The sequence below is a fragment of the Notechis scutatus genome, chromosome 1 (assembly GCF_049901735.1).
Source record: "Notechis scutatus isolate UNSWTSFEM ecotype Mainland chromosome 1, rNotScu1.2, whole genome shotgun sequence".
Classification (NCBI taxonomy): domain Eukaryota; kingdom Metazoa; phylum Chordata; class Lepidosauria; order Squamata; family Elapidae; genus Notechis; species Notechis scutatus.
The window spans coordinates 326,678,112-326,691,369 of record NC_142009.1 but is presented as its reverse complement, the minus strand read 5'-3'; the positions used below and the strand labels follow the sequence as shown (position 1 = coordinate 326,691,369).

At 51.6% G+C, this 13,258-nt stretch overlaps 1 protein-coding gene across 1 annotated transcript in view; it reads left to right on the top strand.

Moving 5' to 3' along the window:
• Positions 1-8,023: 8,023 nt before the first annotated feature.
• The window catches only part of ONECUT3 (one cut homeobox 3), a 68,252-nt gene continuing 63,017 nt past the window's right edge, over positions 8,024-13,258 (top strand). Inside the window, exon 1 of the mRNA XM_026681094.2 lies at positions 8,024-9,122. Coding sequence (XP_026536879.2) covers positions 8,024-9,122 — 1,099 coding nt within the window. The remainder of the gene's footprint in view (positions 9,123-13,258) is intronic.

Here is a 13,258-nt window from a genome sequence, read left to right as displayed (position 1 = left end):
TGTTCTCACTGTCAGAAAGTTTCTCCTTATTTCCAGGTTGAATCTCTCCTTGTTCAGTTTCCATCCATTATTCCTTGTCTGGCCTACAGGTGCCTTGGAATATAGCTTGACCCCTTCCTCTCTGTGGCAGCCCCTCAAATATTGGAACACTGTTATCATATTGTGCAATACTATGAGACACCACAGGAACAATGGAAAGTATCAGTTGCATGTTTTCCTCTACTTCCCACAACTATGTGGTCTACAGTTGAAAAGAGAACCATGGTAGGAAATGACTTTAGAGATCATCTAATCTAATCCCCTGTTCAGTGTGGAATCTATTAGACCACTGTTTCTCAATCTTGACAACTTTAAAATGTGTGAACTTCAAGTCCCAGAATTACCTACTGTAGCCAGCTGCCTGAGAATTCTAGGAGTTGAAGTCTATACATCTTAAAGTTATCAAAGTTGAGAAATGCTGCCCTAAAACATCTCTGATAGATGGTCTTATTTAATTGACTGACAGCTCATGTGGTCAAGAAGTTCTGCCTGATGTCTTATCTGAAGCTCCTTCCATTGGGTCTGGTCCTTCCATTGTCCACTTTTCCTTCTGTACGGCAACCATTGACTACTATTATATTGCCCCTTAGACTTTCTTCTGCAGGCCAAACTTTCTTTTAACCACTTTTGATGAGTCTTGGTTTCCAGACTCTTCTCTGTCATAGCACCCCTCCTTTGAAATTGTTCCAGTTTGTTGCTGTCCTGTTTGGACTATGTTGCCCAAAAGTGGACACAGTTCTACAAGTGGAATTTGAACCAGGGCAGATGAATAGAAGAATTACTTCTTAGGATCTGGACGTTATGCTCCTGTAGCATTTACCTTTTTGGCAACTGCATCCCACAGCCAGCTCAAGTTTAGCTTGTGGTTGGTAAGGATGACCTAATCTGAGGTTACTGAGTTGTCTTCTAATTTAAATATCAGTACCTGGGATAGCTCCGCTATTTAAATTCACCAAGGCCCAGTCCTCAAGGATGCCTCTTCTGTCTCTAGATAAGCCAGAGTATTCCTCAAGGAAGCAGCACAGTATTAAAGCAGGTCATTGCTCTGGTAGTACCCTATGGAGCCAAAGAGCTTCCATACCATTGATCCAGGGGTGGGCTGCTGGGGGGGGGGGTCGCAGGGGTTTGGGAGAGCCCCTAGCTAAGATTCTGTGCAGTTTGGAGAACCCCCAAATCCCACTCCCTGGGATTACTCCACCCCCTCCCCTCCCAGGATTCTTCTCCCCACACGGCCTGTTTTGGATGCAGGTAACGTGGTGTACATGGAGGCTCCAGGAGGGTGAAAAATAGGCCTCCCGGAAGTTCAGGAAGGCCGGAAATGGGCCCGTTTCCGGCTTCCAGAGAGCCTCCAGAGTCCGGGGAGGCCATTTTTACCCTCCTGGAGGCTCGAAGAAAATATCCAGAGCCCAGGGAGGGCAAAAACGCCTTCCCCCCCCTGCCCCCCCCCCCCGCCATGGTGCAGGAGGCTGACTTGGCCACGCCCACTATGGCCACGCCCACCCAGCAACCAGGCAGAGAACCCTTTGCTAAAAATTTTGAAGCCCACCCCTGCCTTGCTTCATCTAACATCCCCAAAGTTTGAGTAGGAGACAGCCCTTGGCCAGCTTTGCCTGGCTGGAATAAGGAGTCCATTTTAGGGATCTAGGAACAACAACAAAACTCAGAAAGAAAGCAGAAGTAAACCATGTTTGTACGACTGTCAAGGGAACGGCAGGTTTAGAGACATCAAACTGGAGTTTGACTTGAAGGCCTTTTTATTTTTGTGCTTCTCTAAAATTCAGTCTAGCTATTCAAGCAAATGTGTGAGCGCTGATTCTTTGAAGGGGAAGAAACGATGGAGGTCCACCTGCAAACTTTTCCTGAAATATTTCCTATTTAACCACACAAGGTGAACAACAAAACCATTTCTCTTATAAACATTTCGACATTCTTTCTTGCTAGGGCTGCTTCTCGGGAATATAACATTCTGATTCAGCCTAGCTCTCTCTCTGCTTGCAAATCCCAGTAGTCTTAGAAATGCTAAAATTTAAGAAGCGTGCGCCATCAGCTAAAAGGGACTGAAAAAAAATATACTTGCCTATATTCCATGTTTAGAGCTAGTCAGAAAAGCTCAAGCTGCCCAAAGAGCTGCTGATTCAGTTCTACAGAGGAATTATTGAGCCTGTCATCTGCACCTCTGTAACTGTCTCGTTTGGCTCTGCAACCAAACAAGACAGACACAGGCTTCAAAGAGTAATTAGGACTGCAGAAAAAAACAATTGCTACCAACCTGCCTTCCACTGAGGACCTGTATACAGCATGAGTCAAAAAGAGAGCTGTGAAAATATCTACAAACCCCCTCACATCATGGACATAGACTGTTTCAACTCCTTCCCTCAAAACGACACTATAGAGCACTGCACACCAGAACAACTAGACACAAGGACAGTTTTTCCCTGAATGCCATCACTCTGCTAAACAAATAATTCCCCCAATGCTGTCAAACTACTTAGTAAGACTGTATTACTATTCTTCTTCTCATCCTTCCTATTACCTATCTTTTTCAACTTATGACTATAATCGCGTTGCTTGTATCTTTACAATTTATATTGCTTTATTTGTTTCCTAGTATGATTATTTGTTTCCTAGTATTAGTAACCTATGACTATCATTAAGTTTTGCACCTTATGATTCTTGATGAATGTATTTTTTTTCTTATGTACACTGAGAGCCTATGCACCAAAGAAAAATTCCTTGTGTGTCCAATCATACTTGGCCAATAAATAATTCTATTCTATTCTATTCTATTCTATTCTGTTCTGTTCTATTCTTCTATTCTATTCTATTCTATTCTATTCTATTCTATTCTATTCTATTCTATCCTATCCTATCCTACTCTACTCTACTCTACTCTACTCTACTCTACTCTACTCTACTCTACTCTACTCTACTCTATTCTGGACAAGAAGAACCAACCATGAGTACATACACTATCTTTATTGTAAGACAACAGTAAAGGAATCTTGCAAACGTGAAAGTACATTTCTCCCCTGATACCTTTACAGTACAAGAAACTAGGGAGGGTCCTAGCTGAGAAGTTTGCCAACCCCCATTGTTTCTGGGACTAAGTTGTCTCTTATCTCACTGTTGCCCTATCTGCTGCTGCTGCTTCTATTGCTCTGTCTCTCAAGAACATTCTCACATAGACAGTTAAAAATTCCAAGTGAAATCATGGAACCAAAGTAATTCATTCCCTCTTACTTGGAACCAAAGTATAGGTAGTCCTCGACTTACAACACTTCATTTAGTGACCCTTCAAAGTTGCAATGGCACTGGAAAAAGTGTCTTGTAACTGTATTTCACACTTATGACCATTGCAGCATCCCCACGATCACGTGATCAAAATTCAAATGCTTGGCAAATGGTTCACATTTATGACGGTTGCAGTGTCTCCGGGGTCATTGAATCACCTTTGGTGACCTTCTGACAAGCCAAGTCAATGAGGAAGCCAGATTCACTTAACAGCCAGGTTATTAACTTAACAAGTGCAGTGATTCACTTTAAAACTGTGGCTAGAAAGGTTGTAAAATAGGACAAAGTTTACTTAGCAACTGTCTTGCTTAGCAGCAGAAACTTTGGGTACAATTATGGTCGTAAATTGAGGACTACCTCTAATTCGTTCCCTCTTTCTTTTTCTCTCTCTCCTGAACATCTTCCAAAGAAAGAGACAATTGCCTCCCTGTGCTAGTCAAGGTTGACTTTGGATACTTGATATGTGGCACAGTTTCTAGTCCAGGGGTCTGCAACTCGTGGCTCTGGAGCTGCATGTGGCTCTTTCATTCCTCTGCTGCGGCTCCCTGTCGCTCAAAACATGCATCACAAACTGCTTATGTGCGACACCTGACAGCATGCGATTTATTGAGCTTTTTGACCCATCCTTTTTTTTTTCAGAGTTCAAAATGTTTTTGTTGCATGCAGAAATAAAAAATTGTTTTCTCTGTAGCAATTCATTGATTTCATAAATGCAACACACTATAGCTTTTTTATACATAGCATAATGATAAAAAAAAATGATACATGCCGTGTTAACTTCATTTTAAATGTCAGAAGAGTTTTGTGGCTCCCGGTGTTTTCTTTTCTGTGGGAAATGGGTCCAAATGGTTCTTTGAGTGCTTAAGGTTGCCGACCCCTGTTCTAGACTTTCAGGAGTGACGTGGGACCACAAGCCATGGAGTTCTGGAAAAAAAACACTTTGTTCCACCCTGCCCAAGTCTGACCAGTGGCAGCTTTCCCCCATCCTGAAGCAGGGACAGTCCTTCTGCAGGATGAGATAAGTCAGTGGTGGCTGTCAAGGATTTGAATGCCCTTGAAATACCTTGGGGGCAAAAGTTGGCAGGTACTCAGCCAATGATATTTTATGGAAGGTAAAATGTAGGCTGCAGTTGGGAAAAATGTGTCCAGCTCTGAGTGGGATGTTTTTGGAAGAAAAGTGAAGAGCATGGGCAGGGTGTGAAATAGAGGTGGTATTCAGCAGGTTCTGACCAGTTCTGGAGAACCAATAGCGGAAATTTTGAGTAGTTTGGAGAACCAGCCAATACCACCTCTGACTGGCCCCGTCCCCATCTATTCTCTGCCTTCCGAGTCCCAGCTGATTGGCTGGGTCTTCTTTGGTTGCCCTGGACAGGAGAACGGAGCTGGAAAGCAGGTTAGAGGGGTGGGGAAGGAATGGGGATTTTGCAGTATCCTTCCCGCCTCCATTTTTTGCCTTTCTGGGCCCCAGGGAAGCTTCCTGGGAGCAAAAACCCAGCTGGCTGGAGAATTCTGGGAATTGAAGTCCACAAGTCTTAAAGTTGCCAAGTTTGGAGGCCCCTGGTTCAGAAGGTTCTTAGTCTTTAATATTAACTCTCTCACAGAATTGTTCTCTGAGATGAAAATAAGATAGGCTTTAGCTGAAGAGCAAAGATTTAGCTGGAGAGTTTGAGATACCTTTGGGTCAGGCTTGAACTTCACAGGAGAGAGAGTCCAAGCGGTATTTGATTGGGAGACACCAGGGAGTGCCAAGGCGATAGATAGGATGAAGGGACACATCCAATTTTGCCCCTGTCTTCTGCCAGGATGTTTTCCAGCTTCCCACTTTGATCTATTGACCTGGATTCCTCTGGTGACTCCCACCCACATGTTACCTAACCTGACTCTGCTTAGCTTCCAAGCTAAGTTACAACATCCGAATCATGATATGTATATAAAATAGATAGGTGATGTTAGATAGATAGACAGACGGAGAGATATAAAGATAGATAAGTTGTAACAGATGAAAGGTGGGAGAGAGAGAGAGAGATATAATCCTTAATCAGTATGGATGACATCTGGATAACCCAATTGGTTGCCTGCCTTAGCTTATATTCAAAATATTGTGTGGACTCAGACAAATGGGTTAATTCAGTAATCGGCCATTAGGACAGCTGTCAGTCTCCCCAAGTGAAAAGAACCAAAACCTTTTATTGCTTTTAATGACTTTTGTTCTTAAAAGTAGTTAGCAGCCTTGAATGCTCCCCAGCGGAGAACAGCAGGGTGTAAATCAAATAAATAAACCGCGGGCTGCTTTTCTTAGAAGGTAAATATCATCGAGGGGACACGAATCTTTATTGTGATCGCTTTATTGACAGTGCGCTTGTGTTGTTGTTGTTGTTGTTGTTGTTGTTGTTGTTGTTGTTGTTGTTGTTGTTGTTGTGGGAAGGGAGGGTTCTTTCTTTTTTTCTGGACGGCTGGGCAGGAAAGGCCCTTTCTTTTTTCAAGCTCACTCTCTCTCCCTTAAGAGCGAGACCGTTGGACTTGCTTGCCAAAGTTCACTACCACAATATGAACAGGAAACTCGGGCTGGACTTCGGCAGCTGCTGCTCAGAGGCCGGAGGGGAGGTGTGGGGAGCGGGGCGGAGAGGGAAGGACGGGGTCTTAATGGACAGGTTCTACATTCACACGTCGGCGAGGGCTCAGCCACGCCCTGGCGTTGGTTCCTCCTGCCACGGCTGGGCTTTGTCCCCCTCGAGCTTGGGCTGAAGATCTGTTTGAAGCCTTAGGATAGAGCGCAAGGGCTTGGCGGAGGGAGTTGTGCTTTTGTGTGTGTGTGTGTGTGTGTGTGCGTGGGGCGTGGGGGGTATTCCAAACGGTGTCCCCCCACCCTCACTAAGCATCCTTCCTCCCCCTCCACGAAGGCTGCCTACAGAGCATCTGCAGCTTCAAGTAAAAGCTTTTCATCCCCCGCTCCTCCATTCCCAGCGAGCTGCGCGATCGATAAGGGCAGCTGCGGGAGGGGGCCGTGTCGCGGAGCCGGAGAAAAGCCCTTTTCAGCGCCCCCCAGCTAGCTCCAAAAGCGAAGAAACGCGGTGTGTGTGTGGGGGGTAACGGGGGTACGGGAGGGAGATCAGTTTGGGACTCTCTCTCTTTCTCTCTCTCTGTGTGTGTGTGTGTGTGTGGCGGGCGGACTGACGGAGGGGGGGATCCACACAAAGGCAGAACTGGAACAAGACGGGCGGGGGGACGGGGAGCGCAGTGGCGGCTGCTAGGCTGCTGCTGCTGCTGTGCGGACAGCAGGCGCACTCCCCGGCCTGGATGGATCGAGCAATAAAGCAGAAACGCCCGTGATAGATGGACCGGGAGATTAGGCGCGATGGAGTGCCGTGATGTATGGCTTGCTGATACAGTCCGGGGCGGAGGGGCCGGCAGGCAAAGAACCGAGCGCCGTCCTCCCACCTCCGACAACCTGTCCCAAGTCAGGTCCATCCTACGTCTGGCTTTCTCTATTTGCCTGCCTTCCTCCCTCCCTCCCGTCCTTCCTCCCTCCCTTCCTTCCTTCCTTCCTCCCTCCCTCCCTCCCTCCCTTCCTTCCTTATCGCTTTCCCTCTTCTTTCTCCAGGTTCCTATCGATCATCCTTCCATTCTTCCTCTCCTTTTTCTTCCCTTTCTTCTTTACTGGAACCTACCTACCTACCTACCTTCCTTCCTTCCTTCCTTCCTTCCTTCCTCCTCCCTCCCTCCGTCTCTTCCTTATACCCTTCCTTCAGATAACAGACCACCTTCCTTCTTTCCTCTCCACACTCCACACCAATAAATCTCAGCTCTTTCTCAACACTTCCAGCCCTCCAACTCCGGGTGGGTCGGCCTCCCGTTCCCAACCAGTAGCGGGCGACGTAGCCCAGCCCAGCCCACCCCGGAGGGCCCCAGGGTTGGGGGCGTCTGGCGTCGAGTCTGCGCTTGGCTCAACCTCCAGCAGCCAGCATTGATTTTCTCCAGCCGCCTCCTTCCCAGAGCCCCCCGCCGCCTCTCGTCTCTCCCTCGCCGCCTCCTTCTCCCCCGAGCGCTGCCTGCAACTTTCCCATTTTTCTCGCGCGACGTGGAGGCAGAGCTCCGGGCCGCTGTGCTGGGGCGGCCCGAAGCCGAGAGCCCGGCAGGCGAGGCCGGCAGGTGGGCGCTCGCTCCTCTCTCAGCGGAGGGTCCCAGGCGCGTGCCCGCGCCCGCCCGCTCTCCCCCCGCGCGCCTTGTGGCTCTGGGGGCGCGCGCGTCCGGGAGCGAGGGCGCGCTCCCGGGCGGGGAGAGGCGGACAGCCCGGTGCTGGAGAGCCGTGACGTCAAGGCGAGAGGGAGGCAGAGCTGAGAGGCAGCGCGGCGATTCGCAGCCCCGGCGAACGTTGGAGGAGGCGGAGGCGAGCAGGAGGGCGAAGCGAGAGAGGCGAGCGCCCAGCCCCGCAGCCTCGGGCAGGAGGGGAGCCGCCGCTGCCGCTGCCGCTCGCGTGTCCAGCTGTCGCCGCTGCTGCTGCCGCTGCCGTCGCTCTCGCCGCCGAGGCTGCGGGCGCCGGGCCCCGCGGATGGCGATCCCTTGAGATGGCTGGCTCTCTGGCTTGAGGCGGCGGGGCAGGAGGCGGGAGGCGGAGATCCGGAGGGGGCGGGAGGGAGGGGTGGAGGAGGCGGGGGCCACCGGCTGGCAGGGGAGAGCCGCGAGCGAGCGAGCGATGGAGCTGAACCTCGACGGACTGGGCAACCTCCACCAAGCCGGGGAGCTCTTGAGCCCCGCCGGGGCGCACGCCAGGCAGCCGCCTCCCCCGCCGCCGCCTCCGCCTCCCCCGCCGCCGCCTCCGCCGTCCACGCACCGCAACTTGGTCTCCTCGCACGGCCGGCCGGCCATGGTCTCGAGCATGGCCTCCATCCTGGACGGGGCGGGCGACTACCGGGCCGAGCACAGCCTGGGCGGCCCGCTGCACCCGGCCATGAGCATGGCCTGCGAGTCGCCCTCCGGCATGAGCACTTACACCACGCTGACGCCGCTGCAGCACCTGCCGCCCATCTCCACCGTCTCGGAGAAGTTTCCCCACCCGCACCACCACCACCACCACCACCATCACCACCACCACCCGCCGCACCAGCGCCTGGCCGGCAACGTCAGCGGCAGCTTCGCCCTCATGCGCGAGGAGCGCAGCCTGGCCGCCTCCATGGGCAACCTCTACGGCCACTACCCCAAAGACATGCCCGCCATGGGGCAGCCCCTCTCCCCGCTGGCCAACGGGCTGGGCGGCCTCCACAACGGGCAGCAGTCCCTGGCCCCCTACGGGCCCGGAGGCCACCTGGCCGGCGACAAGCTGCTCTCCCCCAACGGCTTCGAGCCGCACCTGCTCTCCCGCAGCGAGGAGCACCTGGCTCGGGGGCTGGGCGCGCCGGGCGCCGGCATGATGCCCGCCCTCAACGGCCTGCACCCGCACGCCCACCCGCACGCCCAGGCGAACGGCTCGCTGCTGGCCGAGCGGGAGCGGCAGGGCTCGGCCTCGGGCTCGGCGGGCGGCGGCGGGGGCGGCGGCGGCGGCGGGGCCGGCCAGGTGGAGGAGATCAACACCAAGGAGGTGGCGCAGCGCATCACGGCCGAGCTGAAGCGCTACAGCATCCCGCAGGCCATCTTCGCCCAGCGGATCTTGTGCCGCTCGCAGGGCACCCTCTCCGACCTGCTGCGGAACCCCAAGCCCTGGAGTAAACTCAAGTCCGGCCGGGAGACCTTCCGCAGGATGTGGAAATGGCTGCAGGAGCCCGAGTTCCAGCGCATGTCTGCCCTCAGGCTGGCCGGTAAGGGGCTTGGGCGGGAGGCGAAGCGCCGGGCGGCGGGGAGAGGACCGGGAGGCGCGCGCGGGTCGGGCTCAGCCGGCTTGGCGGGCGGGGACGCAGGAAGCGGGCCAAGCCAGGGACTGCGAGGGCAGGAGGCCGGGAAGGAGTGGAAGGAAGGGAACGCGCGGCTGCGGCGCGTTGCTTTGAGAGTCAGGACCGGGGGCGGGGGGCCGAGGTAAACCAGGTGCCCAGGACCTATCAGCCTGGGTCCAGCACGCAAAGCCTTTGTTTTGGCGGTTCAGCCGACCCCTGGCTCACCCTCTTCAAGGCGTGTGTGTGTGTGTGTGTGTGTGTGTGTGTACAGTATGCCGATCCACGGGGCGCACACCGCGTCGGGATCGATTTTTGCCGGAGCTCCATCCAACCTTTCTTTCCACTGTGCGGCCCCTTTTTTGCCTCTTTTCCGTCTGGGGGGGTCTCCCGAGGCGCTCGGCGTTCCTTGCCAGGCGAAGGTGCCGCGGAGGATGCATCTGAACGCGCAAGTGCCACAGGCGCTGCCCAGCTGAGGAAAGGAGTTCGTCCCGCGGGCTGGTCAGCAGATATGCCGCCCACCCACCCACCCACCCACAAATTCCGCTGTTGAAAACGGCAGTGGTTGTGGAATGACTTGCTCTGCGTATTTTGAATCCGTTCGGTTCTGCCTTGGGATGGCGGGAATTTAAAAACCAACCCATCCACAGTGAGCCCGGTTAGGGAAAACGGGTGTATATTATTGGGCATAAATGTATGCATAATATGTCCCTAGGTACACACGGGTGTAGGCACACACACGCGCCTACAATACGCGGAGGCGTCCCTAAAACCTGCTGCCAGGCGAACGGGTCGTATTGAACGGCAGATTCCCTGCGTGTTTCTTCATCCGTCCGTCCATCCATTCCAGATTTCTTTTCCCTCTCTAGCTGAGTTCCACAATACGCTCCGAGGAGGCTCGAACCTGGCTGGATCGCCAGTTGGTTCCAATGCCTTGTGGGAACCCAGCCATTGTCTTAGCAGGTTGGGTGAAACTAGGAATCCACTTCGAGCCAGTTTCTTTGTTCGGACACCGCGCGCTCTGCCAAGGCAGCTGCAGTTATGTTTGGTGAACCGGCTTTTAAGGTTCAGCGCGGGGTGGACGAACCGTGTGTGTGTGTGTGTGTAGTGTGCATGGTGTGCATGGTGTGTGTGCGCGCGCTTGTAATAATAGGTTGCTCTAGAAAGACTTCGGGGTATACGCGGCGGATAACCAGCCCTTAAAGGATTCCTGGAGCGGCTCTTTCACAGAGCAGCTTCTTCGCTCGCCAAGGAAGCGGCAGGATCGCGGCTGATCTCGGCTACTTTTAAAACTTATTTCATGGTGCAGCTGGGTTAGCGTTTGTTTCTGTAGGGCGAGCGTGTGTGTGTGTGTGTGTGTGTGTGAAACCCTTTACCCTAACTCTTTAGCCTTTGCCGTGGGGGAAATCAGAGTGCCCCGTCTACAACCGATTCCCACGCCCAGCTATTTGAGACGGCAAAGGAAAGAAAGGCCAGAGTTAATTTCTACTATTTTTTTTTTAAATGTTTCTGGATGACAGAGTAGATGGGCATCCCTTCATTTTATAGCAAGGAAATTGTTTTGGGTGATGCTTTGGTTACTAGTGTGACCTCAACACATTTTTAAGAGAGTCTTGGTAGCTTTATTTTAAAAGCCCACATCCCGCTATTGTTTGGTATTAAAGGTGCGCAGCGTGAGAGAGAAGGAATGAAAAGGAATACCTGGAAGGGGCGAAGGTCCACTCTGAGCTTGGCTTGTTTTCCTGCAGACGTTTCATGACCCAAACTAGGTAACACCGTCAGGCTGGTCCACTTACAACGCGTTACCTAATTTGGGTCATGAAACGTCTGCAAGAAAAGAAAGCCAAGCTCAGAGACCACCAAGGACCCCTCGTGTCAACCCTGAGCTACAAAAATATGCTCAGCCTTAACAATCTCCGTTCTCTGTAACAGGCATCTCTGCTCAGGGTGTGAAATCTCCCCTTTCTCTGCTTTGCCCCGTGCTCCAACCTTGCCTTTTTCGGCCAGTTGGGCTACCAGTGGTTGCTCCCTCTGCTTTAGGCAAGAACTGGGAAAGAAAAGCTAGGAGGCCTTGTTTGGAGTATCCTGGATCGCAAACCCGATGTACTTTGGCTCCCTCTCTTAGCGAGGGAGGATCAGGTCCTCTAACAAGGATCAGGTCGTCTAGAAAGGGCAGGAAGGCGATTGGATAGGCCTACCTGTTCACACCTAAGGTATACTGGCCCTGAACATGGGTGCTCCACTGCCTTATCGTACCTAAAATCCTGATGGGCAGGCTGCTCTGCTCTCGCTCTACACCCCCCACCCCCAATTTTCTAAAGCTGTAGCCCCCAATTTTCTGCCTTGTGGGAAGAGCGAATAGTCAGCCTCCTTTTGTCCCCCTTGAATCTGTTGCCAGATCGATTCTGAGGATGAGATGGAATTCTTGTGGAGTGTGAAATATTCCTCCCCCATTTGTCATTTGGAAGCCTAGAGTCCAAAGGTGGGGGCTCTGGGGACCCAGCCCCTTCCTCTTTCTTGACAGAACTGCCCCTCCCCTCCAATGCAGGGGATCCCCCCCCCCATTTTCCTCGCTGCTTTGGGGTGGGAGGAATTTTTGGCAGGGGGAGGATGGCTTTCCTCTTTATTCCCTACAATCCTTCCTCCTTTCCTCTTTTTTCCTCCTCCTTCCTCTCTTTTCCTCTCTTTCTTTTTTTTTTACCTATATATCCATTCTCTTCACCCTTTTGTAACATTTTCCCCGCATCTTTTCTATTATCTCTTATTTCTCTTCACCCTTTTGTAACATTTCCCACATCTTTTCTATTATCTCTTATTTCTTTTTTCTGTAATCAACCCTCTTTTCTTTTTTTTCCTTCTTCCTCCCCCCACTCCTTCCTTTGTCGCCCACCTGCAAAAAAAAAGGGGGGGGGGGACAAACCTGGACTAATTTTGCTACACACATACACACCAGGCCTAACCACACACAGCCCTGCAGGTCCAAAGGCCACATTGCCTCTGACCTCTACTTCCCCTGCCTCCTCACCACCCCATTCCCCCCCCCCCCATTCTCCCTTTCCTCTCCCTCCTGGTACATAAACTTCATCCTTCATGCTCCTTCGTGAGGAGGAGTTGTGTCTCTGCGAGTTGCATTGATCACACTGTGGTGGCCACCATCTTAACTTGTTGGACCACAACATGCAGACAGTCAGATTTTACCAATGACAGCATGGATCAATTCTCTCTGGAGAGAGAGAGAGGGAAAGAGGGAGGGAGGGAGGGAGGAGGGAGAGAGGAGAGAGAGAGAGAGGGAGGGAGGGAGGGAGGGAGGGAGGAGAGAGAGAGAGAGAGAGAGAGAGAGAGAGAGAGAGAGAGAGAGATGGAAGAAAAGGCAAACTTGGCTAAAAGGAAACAACAGCAACATTTTGGTCACTTCTGTTGAGGAGGAAATCAATTCCATCCAGGATCTGACAGAAGAGAGCCCATTCGGTGTGATTTCATTAAGGGAAATCTCAGCAGGGTTCATTTTGGGGAATCGGAGTTCTCCTTGACTCTCAATCTAGGGCTGGCTTTATACATAATTTAATTACCGGCTTACCTATCAATGGGAGAAAAACATATTTTAATACCATTATTAGGAACCTTTATCTCCTCTTAGCTGGTGATACTTCTCTTTCCTTGTCCCAGTTTCTCCTGCCTTGGCCTTCAACATTCCCAGCTATCACTGTCACATTTTCTTGTGGCAATGAGTTACGTGATTTATTCTTTACTTTCGTCCTTATTCTCTTCTCCTTCCTTCCTTCCTTCCTTCCTTCCTTCCTTCCTTCCTTCCTTCCTTCCTTCCTTCCTTCCTTCCTTCCTCTTTTGTACAACTCAAGGTAGCGCATATAATCATTACCTTGGGTTTGATCCCAAGTTCTTCTACAGTAAGGAAAAACACATTCCCACCCACCCCCAACCATTCATAAATGCCCTGTTTTAAATACAAAGACTCCAAAATATACATTGGAGAATATTGTAACTATGACACAATTACATCGCACTATTATTATTACACACTCAATGCACTGCAAGAAAGGCTTTCTTTA